Source organism: Mercenaria mercenaria, unplaced genomic scaffold, assembly GCF_021730395.1.
Source record: "Mercenaria mercenaria strain notata unplaced genomic scaffold, MADL_Memer_1 contig_1992, whole genome shotgun sequence".
NCBI classification, from domain to species: Eukaryota; Metazoa; Mollusca; class Bivalvia; order Venerida; family Veneridae; genus Mercenaria; species Mercenaria mercenaria.
This window is the reverse complement of record NW_026460017.1, coordinates 18,597-45,028: the sequence shown is the minus strand read 5'-3', so window position 1 is coordinate 45,028 and position 26,432 is coordinate 18,597. Positions and strand designations below refer to the sequence as shown.

The 26,432-nt window shown below is 36.4% G+C and overlaps 1 protein-coding gene across 1 annotated transcript in view; it reads left to right on the top strand.

Moving 5' to 3' along the window:
• Positions 1-26,432, top strand: part of LOC128552061 (carboxy-terminal kinesin 2-like) — a gene marked incomplete at its 5' end in the record, with an annotated part of 53,071 nt that overhangs the window by 14,513 nt on the left and 12,126 nt on the right. The window contains one exon of the mRNA XM_053533057.1: positions 21,894-22,033. Coding sequence (XP_053389032.1) covers positions 21,894-22,033 — 140 coding nt within the window. The remainder of the gene's footprint in view (positions 1-21,893; positions 22,034-26,432) is intronic.

The window sequence follows — 26,432 nt, the reverse complement described above, 5'->3', positions numbered from 1 at the left end:
CCTTTCACTATCCATAGCAGTGGTGGGGGATTTAGCTGTCTTTCAAGACTGCCTTGTCAATGTTGGAGTTAGAATTCCGTCTAATTAAATCCGTTTACTTGAGGCACCCTAGAAAAAATTATATTGACAGTTTTATTTTGTGTTTTATTAGCTCACCTGTCACATAGTCACGGGTGGTAAACGCGCAATGCAATTCCCACTGGGAATACGCTAAAAATGGGTTGCGCGACTTCCGGTGCTGGTGTTGCTCATCAATACAACAAAATCGAGGTAGGTGAGTTTTTGTTTTTGTAAATAATGACACATTTACGAATGTTTTTGAAAAAAAGCAAAATGCTATTCGACACAAAAATGAATAAAGATCATATGTGTGAAATACCAACTTATTAATTTAAGAATCAGCTCTGTTATCACGAAAACTCTGCTGGCTCGAACTGTCAAAAAAGCAGGGAGTCATGAAAAATGCAAATTTTCTAACTCAGGTGCCTTCTTTCTGGAAATGTGACGCTTCTAATGATCAAACACGTGTAAAACAGTCATGAATATTACATACATTTGAATGAAAGTGTTGCTTTTGGGGGAAAGATTGGCAAAAAATAATCGGGAATGGGGTTGCGCCCCGGAAATGGAGTTGCGCGTATACAGTATATACATTATGATGTATACGAGCAACTCCATTCCCGGTGCACAACCCCATTCCCGATGATTTTTTGTCAATTATGTCCCCGTAAGCAGGATTTGAAGCAAATAATTTTGATATTCGTTACTTTATAACCGTTGAGTTACCAAAAAAAGCATCAGATGTCCTCAGTTTAGGCATATGAGGTCAGAAACTTTCATTTTTTGTTGATTTCATACTTTTTTCATGCTTCGTGTCGCCTGGGATTTTGTGATAATAGAGCCGAATCATAAATTACAAACCAGATATTTTACATATATGATGTATTATCATGTTTGTGTCGAATAGCATTTTGCTTTTTTCGAGAAAATTTATTCTTGTCTCATATTAAGCAAAATCATAACTTCACATGCCTCAGTTTCGTCTTTTTTTGCGCGCAACACCAGCACCAGACGTTGCGCAACCCATTTTAAGCGTATTCCCAGCGGGAATTGGATTGCGCGTTTACCACCCGTGATAGTGACAGGGTGAGCTTTTGTGATCGCATTTTGTCCGTCGTCCATCCGTTCACAATTTCTTGTGAACACGATAGAGACCACATTTTTGCAGTCAACTTTAATCAGACTTGCACACAACTTGTATTGGCATAATATCTCGGTTCCTTTTGAAAACTGGCCAGGTCCCATCATGGGTTCCAGAGTTGTGGCCCCTTAAAAGGCCTAAATTTGCTATTTTTGGCTTGTGAACACGATAGAGACCACATTTTGCAATCAACTTTAATCAAACTTGCATACAGGAAAAGATCTATATAAGCCATAGGCTTTCGATCCTATCCTAAGCGTTTTTCTGAATTTGTTAGATTGTATATATTTTGTAAACTATGTATCTCGCTAATAAAATATGTTTAAACCAAACTTGCATACAACTTGTACTGGCATAATATCTTGGTTCCTTTCGAAAACTGGCCAGATCCCATCATGGGTTCTAGAGTTATGACCCCTTAAAGGGCGAAAATTTGTTAATTTTCACCTTGTGAACACAATAGAGACCACATTTTGCAATCAACTTTATCCAAACTTGCACACAACTTGTATTGGCGTAATATCTCGGTTCCTTTCGAAAACTGGCCAGATCCGATCATGGGTTGCAGAGTTATGGCCCCTTAAAGGGCCAAAATTTGCTATTTTGGCTTTTGCAGCTATATAGAGACTTCATTTATGGTTTAATTTGACACAAACTTGCAAAATATCTTTAACAACAATAACTCTTGGATTCCATAATGAATCAGTCAGATCCATTCATAGGTTCTGGAGTTACGGCCCCTGATTGACCCCTGAAAGGGCCAAAATTTGTTAATTTTTACCTTGTGAACACGATAGAATTGACATTTTATATTTGATTTTAACCACACTTACACACAACTTAAGTCACAATAAGATCTCGGTTCCTTTCGAAAGCCGGCTAGATTCCTTCATGAGTTCTAAAGTTACTGCCCCTGAAAGGGGCAAAATTTTCTATTTTGCCCCTTTCAGCCATATAGAGGTTTCATTTATGCTTTGATTTGATACAAACTTGCACAGAATGATTATCTTGATGATCTCTAGGCTGTATCGAAACTGGGTCATGTCGGGTCAAAAACTAGGTCATCAGGTCAAATCAAAGGAAAAGCTTGTTAACAACCTAGAGGCCACATTTATGACCCTATCTTCATGAAACTTGGTCAGAATGTTTATCTTGATGATTCCTAGGCCAAGTTCGAAACTGGGTCATATTGGGTCAAAAACTAGGTCACCCAGTCAAATCAAAGGAAAATCCTGTTAACACTCTTGTTCATTTGATGTGCATCAAACTTGGTCAGAAGGTTTGTCTGCATGAAATATCGAATGAATTTTTATCCGGGTCATGTGGGGTCAAAAACTAGGTCACCAGATCAAATCAAAGAATAAACTTGTTTTCACAATAGGGGGCACATTTTTGATTCTATTTTCATAAAATTTGATCAGAATGTTTGTTACCATGAAGTTTTGGACAATATCAAGTCTGGGTTACGTGGGGTCAAAAACTAGGTCACTAGGTCAAATCAAAGGAAAAGCTTGTATACACTCTAGAGGCCACTTTTTTGCTCCAACCTTCCAGAAACTTTGTCAGAATGTTTGTTTTCTTGAAATTTTAGACAAGTTCGAATCTGGTTCATGTGGGATAAAAAACTAGGTCACAAGGTCAAATCAAAGAAAATGCCTGTTTACAGTCAAGAGTAGTGTTGTAAAATCGGTTTCAAAACAAAATCGATAATCAAATCGAATCTGAACAGTTATTTCGATTCACAATCGATTATATAATCGAAAGTAAAAGCATTCAGACTTACCTATAATTATACTCTTATTATAGATTCCACTTAGGCAATACATTTCAGATAATTTCATAAAACAAAAATATACTATGCTTTTATCATTACTTGGGACTAGGGATGTTTATTAAAATTGTACTCATAAATACTTTTCTTGATAAGTAAATTAAACCAATAACAAGTGTCAAGTGATCATGGTGAATACATTTAATGTATTTAGGGAATGCATTTTTACTTTTAACTATAAATTTCTATAAGTATAAAATTGATTAATTTAATCTCAATCTCGTTGGCTTGATAAGATAAATATAAAACAAAACAGTTCAAGACTATTTCAAAATAAGGTTGACAAATTGACAGACACAGAGAGGTACATCGGGATCATTGTTTAATAATTCACAAAGTCCATACGAATTACGAAGGGTTCGAATAGTTTGGGTACGAAAACATACCTTTGTTCACATATGATTTTCGGCAGAGTTTGCAAATAACAGATTGCATGTTGAGGTTTTATTTAATATGTGGTCCTTGTTTTGTTTTTTCGAAGCCAAAATAAGCCCACACAGTCGACCGAACTTTTCCTGGACACTTTTTCTGCCATTTTAACATGTGACAGTGACGTCCCTTGCGGTTTAATTAACGAAATATATGAAAATAACGGATATATGGAATGAACGGAAAGGGATCAATTGCGCGAAAAGCGCTAGCGACATCGATTTCAGAACTCCAACATCAGTAGTCGGCGACCTGTGGCTGCCGGTGACGATTATTCGATTTAACTGGATCATCGTTTCATCACTAGTCAAGAGGCCACTTTTTTTGGTCCAATCTTAATGAAAATTGGTCAGAATATTTGTCTCCATGAAATCACTAGGTAAAACATGTTTACACTGTTATGGTGTGTTACTCAGGTGAGCGACCTAGGTCCATCTTGGCCCTCTTGTTACTTAAAATTTCAGGTTAAAGTGTTTATGCACTTTCACTCTATCTCTGTTATTACCAAACAGATTTGATTCAAACTTTAAACAGTTGTACCACATCATCATCCACATCATATGACACAAGGACAATAACTCTTGCACCAATATTTTTTTAATTATCCCCCTTTTTGCTTAAAATTTCAGGTTAAAGTTTTGATGCACTTTCACTTTATCTCTGTTATTACCAGATGGATTTGATTCAAACTTAGAATAGTTGTACCACATCATCACCCACATCATATAAAACAAGGGCCATAACTCTTGCACCACTCCCTTTTTACTTAGAATTTCAGGTTTATTGTGGTGCACTTTCACTATATCTTTGTCATTACTTAATGAATTTGATTAAAATTTTAATTAGTTTTTCCAGTTCATCATCCTCATCATATGACACAAGGTCAGTAACTCAGTAATTTTATGAGTTATATCCCCTTTTTACTTAGAATTTCATCAACATTTGAGTCATTAAACACTCCGGTGACAGCTGCAGCTTCCCCAGATGTGCCAAGTTTCACTATCCAGCATTGAAATAGTCGAGCGCGCTGTTTATGCAATATTATATTCAGAGAAATAAATCATACTCAGTTCAGTCAGTGAACCAACATACCATGGCACAGTCCTACTGTATGTAACTTGTGTATATCTGGAAAATAATTTTCAAAATATAGTCCCCTCATTCACAAAAAAAAACTTATTTGATGGGAGATATACATTCACTGAATTTGTTTGTTCCTTTTTTAGCTCGTCTGATTTTTTGAAAAAAATGATGAGTTACTGTCATCACTTGACCGGCTTTTCGGGAATTCAAGCATCAATCAGTTAATTGACAATCGGTTCTTAGAATAATATACCTGTTTTATAAGCTGTTCAATTTTCATGTAAAACAATTCTTTCTTTCTATGATTTGGTGATGTTCAAATTTTAATACGACAAATATCCATCTAATTCTTAAGTCATTTCAGAGAATATAAAATGCAGAAATACAAAGAACTTGAGGGTTTTTCTCCCCATATTACTCCCACTATACCCCTTTGCACAACGTACACTGCCTTGCTAAAAAATAGCAAGTTGTAACTAATGTGCATAATAACTGATAATAAGGGATTGTTGATAATTAACATGCAATAAAACACTTGCAGATCAATGATTTCCCACTGGAAAGTTCTGATATTGTTTACCATATTGTTCTTAATTAACTGCCACATTTATGTTAAATTATAATGTTTTCAGTACTTAGAGTAAATAGATCTATATCAGGTATTTTTACAGTAAAAATATCATTATAGCTTTTACCAGTCAGAAACTATAGATCTTTAACTCTTTCATCTGAATATCAAATGTATAAATAAATGCTATTTAAGAAATGATGTTTAATATATTTAAACATGACGAAATGGTTATACGCCCGTGGAATAATTTGCGAGGGCATAGCTAGGCTATTAGCCCAAGTAAATTATTCTATTATATATTGTTTCGAATCTAATGTCTTTTATCAAAAAAGTGAATGAAAAAGGGAATTACTATTTCTTGTCGTATGTATTGCCCAAAATAGTAGACCAGCGTGACGTCAGTTTGACCAAGTTTTAATGATATCAGAGCACGGCAGGGTTTACACATCCTGCGAATAATTTAGGAGTGCATAGAGGTCATATAAATATTTTGGGCCAAGAATGTACCAATTAAATGTTACACCATTCAGTTATATATAATTTTGATTCTGATGTGCCTTCTATATGAAAAAGTAGATCAAATATGGTAGCACTTTTCCTGGAGATTTTATGGCGCCAAGTAATATGTGACCACTTCAATATTGTGCACAGTGTTTTAATGAAAATATTTTATTTCATAATAAAATTTATAGTAAACTTTTAATGTGATACCTTTAGCGATGTTTGATAGTTTTGCTAAACTTTGACACATGCTGCATGAAATATCTTCAACTTGAGTGTTGAAATCTTATTTTGTGTCCTACCCTTTACAGAGTAAGATTTAACTGTTTTATTGTACATAATTATACTAAATCTCAGAAATATGTATCATTCAAAAGGGGTGAAAAGAGGCCCTGCTCCGGGGGGTCTCAAGTTTTACATAGACTTGTATAGGAAAAAAATTTAAAAATCTTCTTGTCTGAAACTGCAAGACCTAGGCCTTTGATATTTTGTATGTAGCATTGCCTTATGGTCCTCTATGAAGATTGTTCAAATTGTGCCCCTGGGGTGAAAAGAGGCCCCACCCCTGGGGTCCCAAGTTTTACATAAACTTATATAGGAGAAAACTTTAAAAAATCTTCTTGTCTGAAACTGCAAGGCCTAGGCTTTTGATATTTGTTGTGTTGCATTGCCTTGTGGTCCTGTACCAAAATTGTTCAAATTATTACCCTGTGATGAAAAGAGGCCCTTTCCTGGGGGTCCCAAGTTTAACATAGACTTATATAGGGGAAAAAATAAAAATCTTCTTGTCTGAAAGTTCAAGGCCTAGGCCTTTGATATTTGGTATGTAGCATTGCCTAGTGGACCTCTAACAATATTGTTCAAGTTATGCCCCTGGGGTGAAAAGAGGCCCTGCCCTGGGGTCACTAGTTATATGAGTTATATAGGAAAAAATACTTCAAAAATTATCAGATCATATTTCCTAGACTGTTTAATTATATTTACCTGATGTACCCAAGTGATTACAGGTCACCTTGCTGTGAACTTGACCTACTGACCTACTTTCCTGTTTTTTTAGATACAGCCTTGAAATTTGGATGACATGCACAGTTTTACATACCGATCTTAAAAACTGCCTTTCAGTGACCATGAATGTGACCTACTTACCTACTTTCTTAATATCTTAGCATCAGTTTGCCATTTGAAACATGTGGCTCATATTACTCAGGTGGGCGATTCAGGGTAATCATGACCCTCTTGTTAGCTCGACTATTCAAAGAATAGTCTAGCTGTTCTACTCACCCTGGCGACGGTGTCGGCATTACAACTTGGTTAAAGTTTTGCATGCAAGTACATATGGCTATCATTTAAAGGCATATAGCTTTCAAACTTATTTTTTCTTTTTCTAGGTCAATTACCAACCTCACTGGGTCAAGTCCCATAACTCTGACATGTATTTTGGCCAAATTATGCCCCATTTTGGACTTAGAAAATTCTGGTTAAAGTTTTGCATGCAAGTTACTATCTCCAAAACTAATGCACATATTAAAATGAAACTTCACATGTGTCTTAGGGGTTATAAAACTAGTTGATAGCATCAAATCCAGTAACTCTGACATGAATTTTGGCCAAATCATGCCACCTTTTGGACTTGGAAAATCCTGGTTAAAGTTTGGTGTGCAAGTACATATAGCTATTACTTAAAGGCATATAGATTTGAAACTTATTTTTAGCTCACCTGAGCCAAAGGCTCATGGAGAGCTATTGTGACCGCCCAATGTCCGGCGTGCGTCATCCGTCCGTCAACATTTCCTAAAAAAAATCTTCTTCTTGAAAACCACTGGGCAGAATTACACCAAACTTCACAGGAATGATCCTTGGGTGGCCCCCTTTCAAAATTATTCAAAGAATTGAATTCCATGCAGAACTCTGGTTGCCATGGCAACCGAAAGGAAAAACTTTAAAAATCTTCTTGTCCAAAACCACAGGGCCTAGGGCTTTGTTATGTGGTGTTTAGCATCATCTAGTGGTCCTCTACCAAAATTGTTCAAATTATCCCCGTAGGGTCAAATATGGCCCCGCCCCAGGGGTCACATGGTTTATATAGACTTATATAGGGAAAACTTTGAAAATCTTCTGTACAAAACCACATGGCCTAAGGCTTTGATATTTGGTATGTAGCATCATCTAGTGGTCCTCTACCAAGATTGTTCAAATTATCCCCCTAGGGTCAGATATGGCCCTGCTCCGGGGGGTCACATGGTTTATATAGAGTTATATAGGGAAAACTTTGAAAATCTTCTTGTACAAAACCACATGGCCTAGGGCTTTGATATTTGGTATGTAGCATCATCTAGTGGTCCTCTACCAAGATTTTTCAAATTATCCCCCTAGGGTCAAATATGGCCCCGCCCCGGGGGTCACATGGTTTATAAAGAGTTATATAGGGAAAACTTTGAAAATCTTCTTGTACAAAACCACATGGCCTAGGGCTTTGATATTTGGTATGTAGCATCATCTAGTGGTCCTCTACCAAGATTGTTCAAATTATCCCCCTAGGGTTAAATATGGCCCCGCCACGGGGGTCCCAAGTTTTACATAGACTTATATAGGGAAAAAAGTTTAAAAATCTTCTTGTCTGAAACCACAACTCTTAGACCTTTGATATTTGGTTTGTAGCATTGTCTTATGGTCCTCAACCAAAATTGTTCAAATTGTACCCCTGGGGTGAAAAGAGGCCCTGCCCTGGGGGACCCAAGTTTCATATAGACTTATATAGGAAAAAGCTTTAAAAATCTTCTTGTCAGAAACCATACAACCTAGGCTTTTGATATTTGGTATGATGCATTGTCTAGTAGTCCTCTATCAAAATTGTTCAAATTATGCCCCTGGGGTTAAAAGAGGCCTCGCCCTGGGTCACTTAGTTATTATGTGAGTTATATAGGAAAAATACTTAAAAAATCATCTGATCCTATTTCCAAGACTATTTAATTATAATTACCTGATGACCCCAAGTAATATGATGTCACTTGATTGTGACCTTGACCTACTGACTACTTTCTTGTTTTTTAAGATAAGCCTTGAAATATTGATGATTTACACAGTATTGCACACAAATCGTAAAACTGAATTTCATTGACCATGAATGTGACCCACTGACTTTCTTAATATTTTATCATCAGTTTGACATTTGAAACATGTAGCTCATATTACTCAGGTGAGCGATCCAGGGTCATCATGACCCTCTTGTTTCTTTTTCTAGATCAATTACCAACCTCACTGGGTCAAGTCCCATAACTCTGACATGTATTTTGGGCAAATTATGCCCCCTTTTGGAATTAGAAAATTCTGGTTAAAGTTTTGCATGCAAGTTACTATCTGTAAAACAAATAAAGGATATTAATTTGAAACTTCATATATGTGTCTTCGGGGTTATAAAACTAGTTGTTTGCATCAAGTCCCATAACTCTGACATGTATTTTGGGAAATTATGCCCCCTTTTGGACTTAGAAAACTTCTGGTTAAAGTTTTGCTTGCAAGTTACTATCTCCAAAACTAATGCAGATACTGGATTGGAACTCTATAGATATTTTAACATTAGGGTAATATTCCTGCTTCAGGGACAACGATTTGAATAGTTGAGCACTGGCTGTCTTACGGACAGCTCTTGTTTGTTAACTCCTTGAATTAAAGCCAACTTATAATATATTTTGGTGTTTATTATTTCCAGCGAAGAGAGGAAATATATTTGCATTTTTGTGATTCTTTAGATTCCAGGCCACATGGTAGATGGGGACACCCAATGTGTACCCTTAAGTCGTTACTCACTCACTCACGCACGCACTCATTCAGACCAAATTTTTATTTACGTTGAAACTAAGGCCAGACTATTTGTATGTTGTCTTGCTGGAGCTAGAATATTATTTAACTTTTCTGCCACTGTCCATATACCCGATTTTCGTCCCCTAACAATTATTTTACTAACCGATTGCAACCTATTCATTTGATTATAACATTACATTTAAATGACCTCAACATCTCTTTAAAAGAAACACAAAGATTTAAATTTTATTTCAACATATTAACATAACTATGCTGGTTTAATTTCATAATTATAACTAAATAATGCAAAACATGATTAAAGTTACCAGGTTTCATTACTTTCTACAAGATTACTCATTATTATTAGATCATAGAAAGAAACAGAAAAAGTGGAAACTCCACAGGTCACTCAACACAACAAAAATGAAAATGTTGCAAGCTCGGTATAATTGAGCCTGTTCATGGACGTAGTGGAAATGCCGCATGCTACCGTCCATGCCCTGTAGGATTTAGGGTTATTTCTATTACATAAATTACAACTGGTTACGAGGTAAAACTAGAACTGTCAGAGGAGTGACGAATTATACCCCCACAAAACGGCATTGTCACAGAAGTATATATGGCATGCAACCATAAGAAAGAAAAGCCTGTGTACCAAAATTTATTTAAATCTGTCAAGCCTTTCATGAGTTATTGTGCGGAAACCATGAGTTTGGCAAATTTTAAGTTGGAAAGGGGCTATAACTATGTCAAAAAATTGGTGGTTTGTACTAGGGATGGCAATGAATATTCAGATATTTGAATATTCGTTCATTACACGAATATTCGAATACTGTTTTACTATTCGAATATTCGGAAAAATATAAGATCATGAAAAATAAATAAAAGCCAAATGAAAGAACAAAAATGTTCGTTTATCTAATTTGCCAAAACCCGCTTTCATTATAAATTTGCGCAAAAATGGCTTCTGTCTTTGTCAGACGTGTCATTTTGTATATTAGCTTACTGAGATTGTACATCGCTAAGGTGATGACAGTGTACCCTGTAGTTCATACCGCTAATTGCTTACCTTTAGAAGAAGAAAAAATGGTCACAAATGGATGTAAATCCGTGAGAACTCGCCTTGTTTTCGGTAGGTGCGAACCGTTTGTAATTAAAAATGATCAGACATCACTTGAACTAATTACTCGGATTTCAATCAAAGTCGATAAAAGACGTATTTGAGTAAAGAAAAATGCCGAAAAGTAGAGAAAACAAGTCAAATGGGATGCATGTCATTTTTTTTACGTAAATCGGATTATCTGAATGAAATAACGAATAAATGGTTAACTTTTTTTTCAATCAATACTCAATTTTCAGACAAAGAGATGTGAAGTTAAGCCATTTTTTTCTTTATATTACCCTTATCTCGCCCTGCTGTGAATCTACTGTCAAAATGCAAGCAATGCCTCCTGTTGTTTTGAAGTATTTCACGCCATCATCCGATAAGAAGTCGGTTACGTGTAATATGTGTGGAAAGACTTCAGTTACACAAGGGCTACATCCCTGTAAGAAATAAGTAAATTCTATAAAAATTATTTGTATATAAAGGCAAATAACGAATATTTTATACTCCAAAAGATGAACAAGCGATGAGAACGATTTGTCAGTTTTAATTCGTCAATGACTGAATTACTTCCGGTGTAAACGAAAGTAGAATTAATGCATGTCGCTGATTAGGGTATGAAAACACGTAGGATTTTGAGTAGTTGTTGATCACTTGATGACCGAATATTCGAATAATAAAAATGCTATTCGTTGCCATCCCTAGTTTGTACCCAAAGTCGAACTTAACTTGTATTTTATGATGTTACACCTGTCTACCAAAAATTATTTAAATCTGTCAAGCTTTCATGAGTTATTGTGCGGAAACCATGAGTTTGATAAATTTGAAGTTTGAAAGGGAGCCATAACTATGTCAAAAAAATGGTGGTTTGTAGCCAAGTCAACTTGACCTGTATTTTATGATGTTACACCAGTCCTGTGTACCAAAAATTATTTAAATCTGTCAAGCCTTTCATGAGTTATAGTCTAGAAACCATAAGTTTGGCAAATTTTAAGTTGGAAAGGGGCCATAACTACGTAAAAAAATGGTGGTTTGTAGCCAGTCAAACTTTACCTGTATTTTATGATGTTACACCTGTGTACCAAAAAAAATTTAAATCTGTCAAGCCTTTCATGAGTTATTGTCAAGGCACCATGAAAACCAATAGACTTGACAGACAGACCGACCGACAGACTGACCAACCAACAAGCTCAGTCCTATATACCCCCACAAACGAAGTGGCCTGTTCCAAATTTGAGTATGTTATATTACAAAAAGCTGTAAGCAAACACTAAGTATTTTGATCTGGATCAATGAGACAAATCTGACAACGCTTCCTTTTTATGTCCCCGAAGGTGGGCATATTAAAATCGCACTGTCCGTGCGTGCGTGCGTCCGGTGAATTCTTGTCCGGGCTGTAACTCTTCCATCCATAAAGGGATTTTGATATTACTTGGCATAAATGTTCACCATAATGAGACGACGTGTCACACTTAGGTCAAGGTCACACTTAGAGGTCAAAGGTTAACATGGTCTGTTTCGTGTCCGGTCCATAACTCTGCCATTCATCAAGGGATTTTGATATTACTTGGCATAAATGTTCCTCATAATGAGACGACGTGTCATGCGCAAGATCCAGACCCCTTGCTATAGGTCACACTTAGAGGTTAAAAGTTAACATGTTTCTTGTCCGGTCCATTACTCTGCCATTGATGAAGGGATTTTGAAATTACTTGGCATAAATGTTCCCTATAACGAGATGAGATGTCATGCACAAGACCTAGACCCCTAGCTTCAAGGTCAAGGTCACACTTAGAAGTCAAAGGTGTTTCTTGTCTTGTCCATAACTCTGCCATTTATCAAGGGATTTGAAAATAATTTGACAAAAATGTTAACCATATTGAGGTGTGTCACGCTTATGACCCGGGCCTCTTAGGTCAAGTCAAGGTCATGAAATGATGTGTGATTTTTTGGCGCATACAACTAGCATTCTTGGGCAGGCTTCGGGGGCATTTGTCACCAATAGTGACAGCTCTTGTTTACATAATGTATACGCTTTAGTTTGATCTCTTTTTTTTATTTTGATTACAGTTTTGTGCCCATTTCAGCAGTACTTCAGCTATGTCAGGCTGGTAGTTTCCTATCCATCGTTCCTGGAAAGTACCAGTACAAGTCCACCTTTATCCACCACAAACTACTAAGTGTTTCTCACTAAATTTAATAGTCTGTAGTGGGCTGGCACTTGAATCCACAACCTGCCATCAGTGAGAGATCTGTGGCTGGACTGGACAACAGAGGTGTTCTTCGGTTTGACCTGCTGTGGATCATTCATGCAAATGCTTGGATATCATAAACACTGATCATTATGTAAAATGCTGCAAATAAATAAATGGGTAAAGCTACCTGAAGCCCATACTTAATCTGCCTCTAGAGTGTCTGGTTTCTTTTTCAAGAGAGCTGTAATCAGAAAATTTTCAAGTAAACAGACAGCCTTGTGATAACTTAAGCACAAGGGTTATAATCACACAAATGCAGAAAGGCACACATGCAAACACATGCATGAACAGACAGGTAGTTCAGTTACAGACTGTCAACCAAGTTTCCATAAGAATAGAAGAAAAATACATGTATAGGAAAATTTACAGCAAAAATATAGTTTTTGTCTACGTTGACACAATTCTTTAGTAAAACTAGAGCTGTCCCAGAAGTAAGCCACCTTGTCACAGAAGTAAGCCACCTTGTCACAGAAGTAGAAGTAAGCCACCTTGTCACAGAAGTAAGCCACCTTGTCACAGAAGTAAGCCAATGTCAAAAAAAGTTCTACTGTTCTGGGTCAATGTGACCTTGACCTTTGACTTACTGACCTCAAAATCAATAAGGGTCATCTGCTGGTCATGATCAACCTTCCTATCAACTTTCGTGATCCTAGGCCCAAGCGTTCTCAAGTTATCGTCCGTAAACTGTTTTGGGTCATTGTGACCTTGACCTTTGACCTACTGACCTCAAAATCAATAGGGGTCATCTGCTGGTCATGACCTACCTCCCTGTCAACTTTCATGACAATAGGCCCAAGCGTTTTCTCGTTATCATCCGGAACAGTTGAACTGTTCCGGGTCATCGTGACCTTTATGTTTGACCTACTGACCACAAAGTCAAACTTGACCTGTCTTTTATGATGTTACATCTGTGTACCGAAAATTATTTCAATCTGTCAAGCCATTCATGAGTTATTGTCCGGAAACCATGAAAATCAACGGACCGACAAGCTCACTCCTATATACCCCCCAAACTTCGTTTTGTGGGGGTATAATTATAAACTCTTTGCACATCTTTTCACATTTTAAAACTTTTATTTATTAATACACAGGTTGCAAATATATTAATAATTATTATATATTTTCTTCATAACTCTTCCTTCTTATCATTTTCTAATATGGCCCAAAGAATGTACTATTTCTCCAGTATCAAAACTGCAGGGCTACATGCTTTAGGAGAGATTGTGTTTGTATACAAATCCGTTGTATTTTCTATTTTTAGAACTGATAAGACAGTGATCGGGTGGGCAAACGCCGAACGTCCATGTTTTTCTGATGGCCTAAACTTTCTTAAAACACAAATTATATCAATAATTTTTTGATCAATGGAAAAGTTATAAATCAAGCAATATATTAACCCTTACCCTGCTAAATTCCTATAATGAACTTGTCCATCTTTCAATTTGGACAGTACCATTAACTGATATAAGGGGTGCATACCAAAAAGACACTGCCTGAATGGCAAACAGTGCAGATCATGATCTGACTGCACTGATGTGAAGGCTGCTCTTGATCTGCACTGGTCGCAAAGGCAAAATCACTTGCCGCCAGCAGGCTAAAGGTTAATTACTTTTAATTATTAATTGAAATAAAATGGATTAATTATGAACGCTTAACTTACAGTGTTTTCTAAAAGTTTTGAACATCACTATGCCACTATTAAAACTATATGTCATTTAAAACAGTTATTCATTTAAAAATGATATTTAAATAATATTATGAAAATTGTAAGTATTTCAAAACTTTTTAAATTTTGAAAATCCATAAATGAGCGAAAAAGTTATTAAAAATAAAAAATTCGGATCCCGTACACAAATGATGTAAAAACATTGCTTTTGCCCACCACCAGATAAACAGATGTAAATGCGTGACGTCACAGCGATCTTTCCTATATAGATATGGAATGAGATGTGTTTGCTGACAGCAATAACAGACTGATGTCTATAATCTACCAGGGTTGCCACTTACCTTGAAAAGTCAGGGAAAAATGATTTTTTTTCAAGGTCAGTGAAATGTCAAGGAAGTCTTGATAATGGTCAGTGAAAAATGAAATTTTAGAAAAGTCAGGGAAAAATGAAATTCTGGGTCGATGTTTAAAATGTTCAGTGGCTATGACAGTCTTCAAGCAGTATTTATAAGTATTTACAAACACATTTTGGTGTAATTGTGTATAAACATAATTCAAATGTGTTTGAATCAATTTCGTTTTTATGTTTTGAATTTTGAAGAAAGGCTTTGCGACCCTTGCCTCGAGAGCAGACTAATTCTATACTTTTCCTGGTGAATTGGACAGCTGTAGGGGAGGAGGAGACTGAAAAAATATGGTTATATTGGTCAGTGAAAAGTATGGTTTAGTCAGGGAATAGTCGGGGAATTTCATTTTCTCAACTAAGTTGCAACCCTGTCTACTGTATGGACCATGTGGTACCAAGTAACAAATTGCCCTTATTAATTTGATTTATAATAATCTTCTCAGTACCAATAAATCCCGATTTAATGCTGGAAAAGGGATATTTTCAGGAACAGTGTACGTTGTGCATAGGACCGAGTAGGGCTTAGCTCTGGACCCAACAGTGTTCGGTGGTGGTCATCTGAACACCCTATCGAAATTTTCATCTGACTGCAATTTGCTGTTCACAGCTCTGAAAATGGCAGATAGCAACTAGTTTTAAAGGCCTAGATCCCCCCTCCCCCCATCCAATAAACAACTCCCATCTTATCTGCTGGCGGCCGCTTATCAGCGATTATGTAACAGTAGCTGATTAGAGGGCAGTTAGCACAGCAGGGGTCCCGACTAGACCATGAAGAGTTGAAAAAAAAATTTCTTTCATAATAATTATTATTATCATTTCATTATTATATAGATAATAATTATCTTATTATTAATAATAATATTATTATTACAAATAAAAATGATAAAAGATATAGTAATAATATTAAAAGTAATAATGGTAATGAAACACAGAATGATATATAGTGAAACTTTCTGTTGACAAACAATGTCTTCCAATATCATAATCACACTGGATAACCGGCTATCCTGACGCCCGCTGGAAATGTAACCCAGCAGGAAATGAAACCCAGCTGTAAATCGGTAGGTAAAGTTTTTCATTTATTTCTATTAAAACGAAGCCAGTTCTTGAAAATCAACTTGACAGTTTTGTCAAGGAATGACCATGGCTTACATTTACAATTTCTGGGCCAAAAACAATCATTATGTTTTGAGATATTCGCTAACAATTTCTTCAGTTTGAAAAATCGAGCAAAAATCCGAAGTTTTGTGCAAATTGTTTTGTATACGAACAACCTTATCATCTGGTTTAACAGATGTGTCCTTTCGGAACACCTGTGTAAAGTTTCCGGGTTCTACGTTATTCCTGAAAAAGTATATTAGCCGTTAAATAGGCATGGTCGAGAAAAAAAGACTGTCGAAAACGACCGCTAGTGCTGTCGTTGAACTCGGATGTTAACATTTATAGACTATCCATTAACTCCGATGATTTTGAATACTTTTGTATGTAAAAAGTATTACTGGCAGTGATTTGACGGAAACGTAATTACTTTTTAAAATGGTACTTTCATTTCAAGAGGCTTTAGGACTATATTCCTTCATACGCGGGCTGAATTTTAACCTAGTTCACGCGTTCTTGCCATTTTTCCGCCATGCGAAAGCCAACCATATATATTTTTTGCAGTTACACCGAAGCATTATAGTACATATTGCCGTTTTGCCAGCTTTTGATGGTGGAGGAAAACCAGTACAGGTGCCTCCGGGCTTCTACAGAAAGTAATTTCACCTCGGGTTTTGCAAGTGCAAGTGATTGCTTCTGGTCGTCAGTCCTTTGAATTTCGTTTGAAGAATTCAGTATATTTAATGAATCTCAAATGCCCATTCTTGTTTTGAAGTGTTCTCAGTGCGGTGCTTGATAGGTGTATAATCTTATTTGCTCATACACAATTATCTAACTTCTCCTAATGTAAATCTGCCATTTTGTTTTATTCATAAATACCTTTACAACAAATACCAGTTTATTCATGGTCTAAAACTGCAAGTTGTTGATGTATAGACAAACGATTGAAAACGACTGTTTCAAATCTAAATAAGCAGAACTTTGCAAAAGTTATTTCTTAACATGGCAGCCACATGTAGCTTTAATTAACATATAACAAGGTAGATCGGAACTCTTCTTTACTTGTTTACGATCTCACACAGTCACAATATATTTGAAATTTTGTCTATGCATGTAGAAATTGCCAGCCTGACACAAAATACTTATTAATAGCTCTGTGTTAAAGAATTTTTTTTGTTATACTGACATTGGAGGTGGTATGAATGGGCCTCACTAATACTTGTATCATCGGTAACACATGTTTGAAGTTTAAAAATAAATACTTAAAAATCAGTCCATGCATGTAGAATCAGAGCCCGGACAAGACACTGCGGGCGGACGGAGGGACGGACGAAAGGAACAAAGCAACTTCTAGACTCTAAAGCAAAAGGACAAACTCGACATGGCAATAAGGACCATACATAAGTATATACAAACTGTTTACTGACTGCAAGTATACACATTTTACACGAATGAAAGATAAAAGAAATCGCAAAAACACATACAGACTAAACAGATACAAAATATACATAAGGAAGAGACACAACGGGGCATATAACATGTCTACAAGACAGTTTTTATACTTTTATACAGCTGTATTCTCGACAGCCGACAGCTGACTTCAACGACTGCCTATTTCAAATACAGCGGCCGTTTTCGACAGTCTTTTTTTCTCGACCATGCCTATTTAACGGCTAATATACTTTTTTCAAGAATAACGTAGAACCCGGAAACTTCACACAGGTGTTCCAAAAGGACACATCTGTTAAACCAGATGATAAAAATTTTCACAGGTTGTTCATAAACAAAACAATTTGCGCAAAACTTTGGATTTTTGCTCAATTTTTCAAACTGAAGAAATTGTTAGCGAATATCTCAAAACATAACGATCGTTTTTGGCCCAGAAATTGTAAATGTAAGCCATGGTCATTCCTTGACAAAACTGTCAAGCTGATTTGCAAGAATTGTCTTCGTTTTAATAGAAATAAATGAAAAACTTTACCTACCAATTTACAGCTGGGTTACATTTCCTGCGGGCGTCAGGATAGCCGGTTATCCAGTGTGATAATTATATTGAAAAAGGTCATGCTGATGAAGGTGATCCTTCCATTATATTTATATAGAATACTTACAAAAAGAATGGGAAAATGATTTTTTCATATACATGCAATCACCATTATTATGTCTCCCACCACAAAGTGGTGTGGGAGACATATTGATTTACTCCAGTTTGTCTGTCTGTCTGTCACAAGCTTGTCCGCACTCTAAGTCGAACATTTCTCATCCAATTTTCACCAAACTTAAAAAAAATGTGTTTGACCATAAGACCTCGGCCAAGTTCAATAACTAGCCAAATCAGTCCAGGTGTCTTGGAGTTATGTCCCTTGAATTGCCAAAAATCGGCCTTTTTACTCTTGTCCGCGCTCTAATTCGAACACTTCTCATCCAATCTTCACCAAACTTGAACAAAATATGTTTGACCATGAGACCTCGGCCAAGTTCGATAACTAGCCAAATCGGTCCAGGCATTTTGGAGTTACGGCCCTTGAATTACCGAAAAAATATGTCTCTTTACACCGAAAAAATATGTCTTTTTACTCCAGTCCACTCTCTTAGTCGAACATTTCTCATCCGATCTTCACCAAACTTGAACAAAATGTGTTTGGCCATAAGACCTTAGCCAAGTTCGATAACTAGCCAAATCCGCCCAGGCACTTTTGATTTATGGCCCTTGATTTACTGATTGAATCCACTCATCCAGACCATCTAATTGGATCCACTTGTCTAAACCATCTAGAGAAACTAACATTTTTCATAGGGGCAGTTGTGGGAGACATGCGCTTTTCTCAAAAGCATCTCTAGTTGGAATATAGTATTACTGGGTAAAATCAAATTATTGTGTTCTATCTATACTGAATTTTCAATTCCAATAAGGCCTAAAAAAAAAATATGTTTGTTTCCTGTAACCCCGACCGACCGTAAGTTTTTACCGCCGACCGCAATTTTTTTATGGGCTGAAATTCGAGATTCTGATCATATCTTATTGATTATAGGAATAATTTAGTTGTAACCCGACCTCGTCGCGCATAGACACGAACGTTCCTGGTTCTGTCGACATGAAACAACATGGCGAAAAGCCTGTTTGTCGGTTAGACTCGAGGTTCCGGGTTTTCACCCCGCGAAAATCGAGAAGTTTTCTTTGATGCATATCGAGTTCAAAAGTTCTGCCCCTTGTCAATCAAAATCTCGGTGAATTTCAATACTGTTCGCCGCCACAAGCGGAAGTATGGCAGTAGGCGGAGCGCATATACTAATTAGCTACTGACAGGTGTCAATCACGCCACGCGCCGACTGACACGTGGTTATCTCGCGGTTTGTATTTAGTACTTCATTATGAAAGGTGTTTTTGATCAAGGTGTAAACGTTAATTGATAAACAATTCGTAGAAGAGCAGTCTATTATCATGTTTGTACCACTTGTTCAGGGGTCACGCTGTCGGTTGCACTTGAGCCATTTGCGACAAAAGATTAATTGTGGCCCCGAAAATCTCTAATTGGCAAAAACGGCCCGAAGCTATGTCTGTCTGCAAAACTAGAACTTTGCCTGTTACACAATGTTACTGAACAAAAGGAATCAGTGTAGAAAAAAAACTTGTATGAACAACATCTGTTATGAAAGGTGGGAGCAAATTTCAACAATTTTATTTGATAAGTAATTTAACAGGCCTCGACCATAGCGGTGGACCGTTGGACCGACGCAACCAAAAATAATCGGCAGGTCCACTATCAAAAGTTGGGTAGACCAACAGTCAACCAATTTTCAGTCACGGTCTGCAAATAAATAAACCCTTAAAAGTGAAAAAAAAGGGTGGTGGGGGTGGGGATCGTGCCCATATCGGCGAATTCACAAAACGAAGTTGATTTTGCCTTAGTACGGCATTCTACAGTTATAAGCATTGGCGAGTTGAAGTCAGGATAGCACGAATGGACTACTCCACCGATCGGGTGAGTGGTTTTTATGTGGTAACTTTACCAAATTGAGTAATTACATCAGGCAAAATTACCTGGATTGACTGGAATTTACCCGCGAATCGTAAAAATATCAAAACGTCATGCTGGTAATTTTCCATTCCACAAGCACGTGCGCCCTATCGTAATACTTAATTTACATCGCAGTTACTTTTGACACAAAAAAACGCGCGTAGTGCATTCATTTTTTAATAAAATCGCTTCAGATATTCAACACCGCTTGAGAACTAATACAGTTTGAATTCTATAACAATTTTGATAAGATAACGACAGGAATGTAGGCAAAATTCTTTTAAAACGATCAAATTTTCATATAATGTTTTGTAAAATTTCAAACAGCGCGATCTTGATTATTTATTTCCTTTTAAGTAAATAAAACGGTACATACTATGGTAATAAAATTCAGACTTTTTGACCAGAAAGTACAAAAAACACAATTAAAAAAATCTTAAATAATGAAAAAGCGGCAGCAATTTAAATACATGAGTAAAACGATTTTTGGCAAACAGATTTCTGTTAGCACGGCAGAATAGGTTACGTGACCTCATGAACGTAAATAGAAATGTGGTTTTAAAATGAGGCAGTATGATGTCGTTGCGATTTTTAATAAGTTTTAAATGAGTCTTCGTACATATATTTTTTGACACAACACTTTGTTAGATATTCTTCTCAAACAATAATGTAAATTTCTTGAGGGCAAATAGGTCAGCATCGTTCACGGTCTGACACATTTACATGTCAGTTTATTCGGGATATTGCACATTCGCTTTTAAAAAATTAAAAGAAAAAACTTTTTTACTGATTTCTTCTCAACAATTAAAGGAATCGAGAAGGGACGATCAGACAGTGATGTGTCACATGGCGCGAAAACATGACGTAATGCAATGACAATCTCGTGGAAACTATACCGCTTTGATCTCCACTGCAGATGCCACAATAACCGACACACTTCTTTTAGCTCTTTGAGGGGGTGTTAACTGATGATGAAAACGTGGCCAATTACTTAGTTTATCATCAGAATGATTACCGATAACTGTTGATGTTTTTGTTTTTTTTTCACTTTCAACACTGGTGCTGATTGTGTCCATATTTTGGGACACTTTTCAAAATAATTATTTTTCGGGATAACAGATTGCTACAGTCTTCCATTTTTAATTATTTAGAAATAAGTCCTGTTTCTTTGAGTCATATGAAGTTATGACGTCTACAGCATCACAATTTATGAGATAGAATTGGAGGTCCACTAAAGTCTGAGCAGGTCTACTAGATTTTAGCAGTTGGTGAACCTGCTGGCAACTGCTGAAAAAAGTTAAGGTTGAGGCCTGATTAGTCAGTTAATTGGCGATAATAAGGTTTACTAAACACTGAAATTGTTCTGACACCTACTAAAAAAAAAATTAAAAAAAAAAAAAATTCCCTACCTACCGACCCCCATTTTTTTCAGCATGTTACAGGAAACAAACATATTTTTTTTTTAGGCCTAATAAGTTGCCGAAAATGTACTTTTTTCATGCTTTACTTTATAACACTGAAATGCACATTCAGTTTTCAATCTAAAACAAAACTTTTAGATGAGTGAATGTCACATTTTTCTAAGAACTTGAAAAAATAAAAACGCTTTATTTCACCTAAAAACAAAATGAAATTTGTAACATATTCCTAAATAAGTTTCTTATTATTTTATTATTATGTTTGATGAACACATAAAAAATGCCAAAAATAGGTTTAACTTTTAAAGTGATCACATATATTAAATAAAATACACTGTTTCCCTTTCTCACTAATTGATACACTTGTAAGGTAGACTGACATTCCAATAAACAATGACCCTTGTTTATTGGAACCATACTGTGATAGTCATTAGCCCCCAACTGTGCTAATGAAGACAGAAATCCCTTGGCCTTCTGCCAAAATCTAGGCCTTTAATTATGTATTTCAGGTACCCTTAACCTTGTTGATTTAGCTGGAAGTGAGAGGTTGAAGGAATCAGGGGCCACTGGACAGAGATTGAAAGAAACTCAAAACATCAACAAGAGTTTGTCCAATCTTGGTAACGTTATAATGGCACTTGGAAATAAGGTATGTTATTATGTCCCCTCCCCATATTGTTTTTGCCCTGTCCATCAGGCAGTCCGTCCATCTCACTTCATTTCCGATCAATAACTGGAGAACCATTTGACTTAGAACCCAGGCTGTCAACTGATTCCTATATTCCTATATTTTCCTATATTTTGGATCAAAATCCTATATTCTGAAAAACCTCCTATATTTCCTATATTTTCCTATATTTTGAAAAATATTCCTATATTTTTTAGTAAAGTTCTTGCCGATGAATAAGAGAGTAAATCTTGGTTTGATACTGCTTTTGGATTCTTTATTTTATAGGTAAGAAAATTCCCATGTCTGCCACAGCATCACCATCCTTAAGATAATGTTGTTTTGCTCTTCTTCATCATCTGTATGGTCACTTTGCAAGGCAGTGAAACAGGACATGGGTCTTTCAGGTAAATCAAAGTCTCATTCAGATGTTTTCTTTCAGATACTCCCCAATGATGAAATACAAGGCAAATATCTGGACATCAAAAAAGTATAGTAAAGATAACAAACTGGTGCAGAAGTACCATGTCTGTTTTAAATATACAGTTAATGCAGTTTTACCAAAATTCAAAGTCTTCATTTACTGAATTGTCAACAGGAAGATTTTCTCAGAGACTTACCTACATACTGAGGGGACCATGCCTGCTCTTCCAAACTGGAATCGAAGCACATAGGCAGACTGTTTGTGCTAATAAAACAATTTTTATTTTTAACAGCACATGTAGTCTGTTGACATGGTAAGATAAATATTTTCAACATTTAAGTTTTGCAGGTGTGCCATAAGACAACCATGTTGAAAAAACCATTCAGCCTGTGAGTGTGACTACCTTGTAATAGTAAGACAATGCCTGGAGGAAAGACACATTGGAATGACAAGTGGCTTGATTTAGAGGATGACAATGGTGTTAAATTGTTTAAATGGTGTAAACCTGTAAAAGGAAATTCTGAAGTTGCTTACTGCATTTTATGCTGTAAGCAATTTTCTGTAAGCAACAGTGGTTTCACTCGGGTTAAACAGCACTGTAAATCAACAAAACACAAACAGATCTCAGATACTCGTTTTGGTAAAAACACTGCCCAAAAAGTGTTGACCAAGGGTGACAATAAAACAGTGACTGCTACAGCCTCTGGAGCATCTAATAAACCGGCTACTGTAGGTTCAAGCGATATTGAGCAGAGGCAAATACAACATGTATTCACAAGTCACCCTTTGAAACATCAAGTCACAGAATCTGAGCTGTTGTGGTGTTTTAAAGTAGCAGCTGCTGATTTTTCATTCAGGTCATGTGATGGCCTTGACAAAGTGTTTCAGAAGATGTTCAAGTGTGATATTGCTGATCGGTTTTCTTTGTCAAGGACAAAAGCATCATACATAGTTTTAGAAGCCATAAGACCATTTTTGACAGAAGCAATTGTGAAGGAAGTGATAGATGGAAATTTAGGGTATGTTCTTATGTTTGATGAAACTATTACAGCACAGCAATGTAGACAAATGGACATACTGATAAGATTTTGGAGGAATATTGAGGGAGAAGTGTCTGTGAGGTTTTTGAAAGCTTTTCACTTTGGCCATGCAACAGCTGACATTGTAAGTGAAGCTTTCCTTAAATTAGGGAATGATTTTGAAGTAGACCTACCCATGAAGAATTTGATAAGTCTCTCATCTGATGGCCTGAATGTCAACAAATCCATTCACAGAAAAGTCAATGAAAGTTTGAAAGCAGATGGCAACCCGGGTTTGCTTGACTTTGAACCTTTCAACCTCCATACAGTGCACAATGCTTTTAGAAAAGGTCTCAACTGTTTTGGAAGTGAGTCTTCTGTCTTATCTGGATTGTGATGCTGTTGAAGAGAATGGTAGACATTATAGACTTTGATTAATGTAGAAACAGTAAGACAGTAAGTGTACAGGTAAGAGTTGATAGTATATGTACCAGTAAATGAAAATATATGTTGTTGAAAACTCCTATATTTTGCCTCAAAACTATCCAAAAGCTCCTATATTTGTTTTGAAAATATTCCTATATTCTTCCTATATTTTGGAGAAGACCTGGTTGACAGCCTGAGAACCTTCAAACTTCATAGGGTGGTAGGGCTTATAGGGTAGACGACCCCTATTGTTTTTGGGGTCACTCCATCAAAGGTCACGGTTACAGGGGCCTGAACATGGAAAACCATTTCCGATCAATAACTTGAAAACCACTTGACCCAGAATGTTGAAACTTCATAGGATGATTGGACATGCAGAATAGGTGACCCCTATTGATTTTGGGGTCACTCTATTAAAGGTCAAGGTCACGGGCCTGAACATGGAAAACCATTTCCGATCAATAACTTGAGAACTACTTGACCAAGAATGTTGAAACTTCTTACGATGATTTGACTTGCAGAGTAGATGACCCCTATTGATTTTGGGGTCTTTCTATTAAAGGTCAAGGTCACAGGGACCAGATCATGGAAATCCATTTCCGATCAATAACTTGAGAACCATTTGACCCAGAACCTTCAAACTTAATAGGGTGATAGGACCTGTAAGTTGATGACCCCTATTGTTTTTGGGGTCACTTTATTAAAGGTCGAGGTCACAGTGTCTCTTGGACTTTTGCTCCTGTCCTCTATTGACTTCTTGCCTATTACTACTATGTATTGGAGGAGACATGCGCTTTTCTACAAAAGCACTAGTTTATAACCTGTTTGCAAACTGGAACAGTTTACAAGGTTATGTTACAACATATTACTTACATACTGATGATATCAATTACCCAATTCATATTGACTTTCTTTGTTCTTTTAGCCATGCTTCTTGAATAACACATTTTCATTTTTTTTGCATCACAACCTTTTTAAGTCAGTTTTCTTTTTGTCCTGTTTCTTTTTAGCTCACCTGTCACATAGTGACAAGGTGAGCTTTTGTGATCACCCTTCGTCCGTCTGTCAACAATTTCTTGTCTGCACGATAGTGGTTTCATTTATGATTTTATTTTAACCAAACTTGCACACAACTTGTATCACCATAAGGTCATGGTTCCTTTCTTGAACTGGCCAGATCCCATTATGGGTTCCAGAGTTATGGCCCCTGAAAGGGCCAACATTAGCTATTTTGGCCTTGTCTGCACAATAGCAGCTTTATTTATGATTTGATTTTTACCAAACTGGCACACAGCTTGTATCACCACAAGATCTTGGTTCCTTTCTTGAACTGGCCAGATTCCTTTATGGGTTCCAGAGTTATGGCCTCTGAAAGGGCCAGAATTTGCTATTTTGACCTTGTCTGTACAATAGCAGCTTCATTTATGATTTTACTTTAACCAAACTTGCACACAACTTGTATCACCATAAGATCTCGGTTCCTTTCTTGAACTGGCGAGATTTCATTATGGGTTCCAGAGTGATAGCCCCTGAAAGGGCCAGAATTAGCTATTTTGGCCTTGTCTGCACAATAGCAGCTTCATTTATAATTTGAATTTAATCAGACTTGCACAAAACTTGTGTCACCATAAGATCTCGGTTCCTTTCTTGAACCGGCCAGATCCCATAATGGGTTCTAGAGTTATGGCCCCTGAAAGGGCCAAAATGAGCTATTTTGACCTTGTCTGCACAATAGCAGCTTCATTTATGATTTGATTTTAACCAAACTTGCACACAACTTGTATCACCACAAGATCTTGCTTCCTTTCTTCAACTGGCCAGATTCCATCATGGGTTCCAAAGTTATGGCCCCTTAAAGGTCCAAAATTGGCTTTTTTGGCTTTTGCAGCCATATAGAGACTTCATTTATGGTTTAATTTGATACAAACTTCCAAAATATCTTCAACAACAATAAATCTTGGATTCCATGACAAATCAGATCCAATCATAGGTTCCAGAGGTATTTTATATCTGATTACCTCCCCTTATTGTAATCAAAATGGATTTATATCAGTAAGTACTTACAGGACTTATTTGAAATTTCATTATTGTTATTAGTTGGACTGAGACAATCTGGATAGATAACTATGGACTGATTTTATGTCAAATTATCTCCCTTTATTTCAAATTAAAATTGTTATATCTCCATAACTAATGAAGATACTGATCTGAAATTTCATTTATGTCAACAGATTTATTTGGCAGATCCTTCTTTTGTCCATTTACAATATTTATTTTTTTTAATTACTTCCCTTTTACGTTACTATAAATAGCTTATTTTTAGTAACTTTTTTTATTATTGGTCGTAGGGAAAACACGAGACCAGTTTTCTGTGGTACAACATGGATGGTACCTCCAATTTTTAGGTGTATTTTAACATATCTGTACCTTTTAAGATTTTTTTTCTTTTTGGTTAAATTTCTTCCCTTTGTGGTTCCTGTCCTTTGGACTTAGATATTTTTTCTGAGGACCT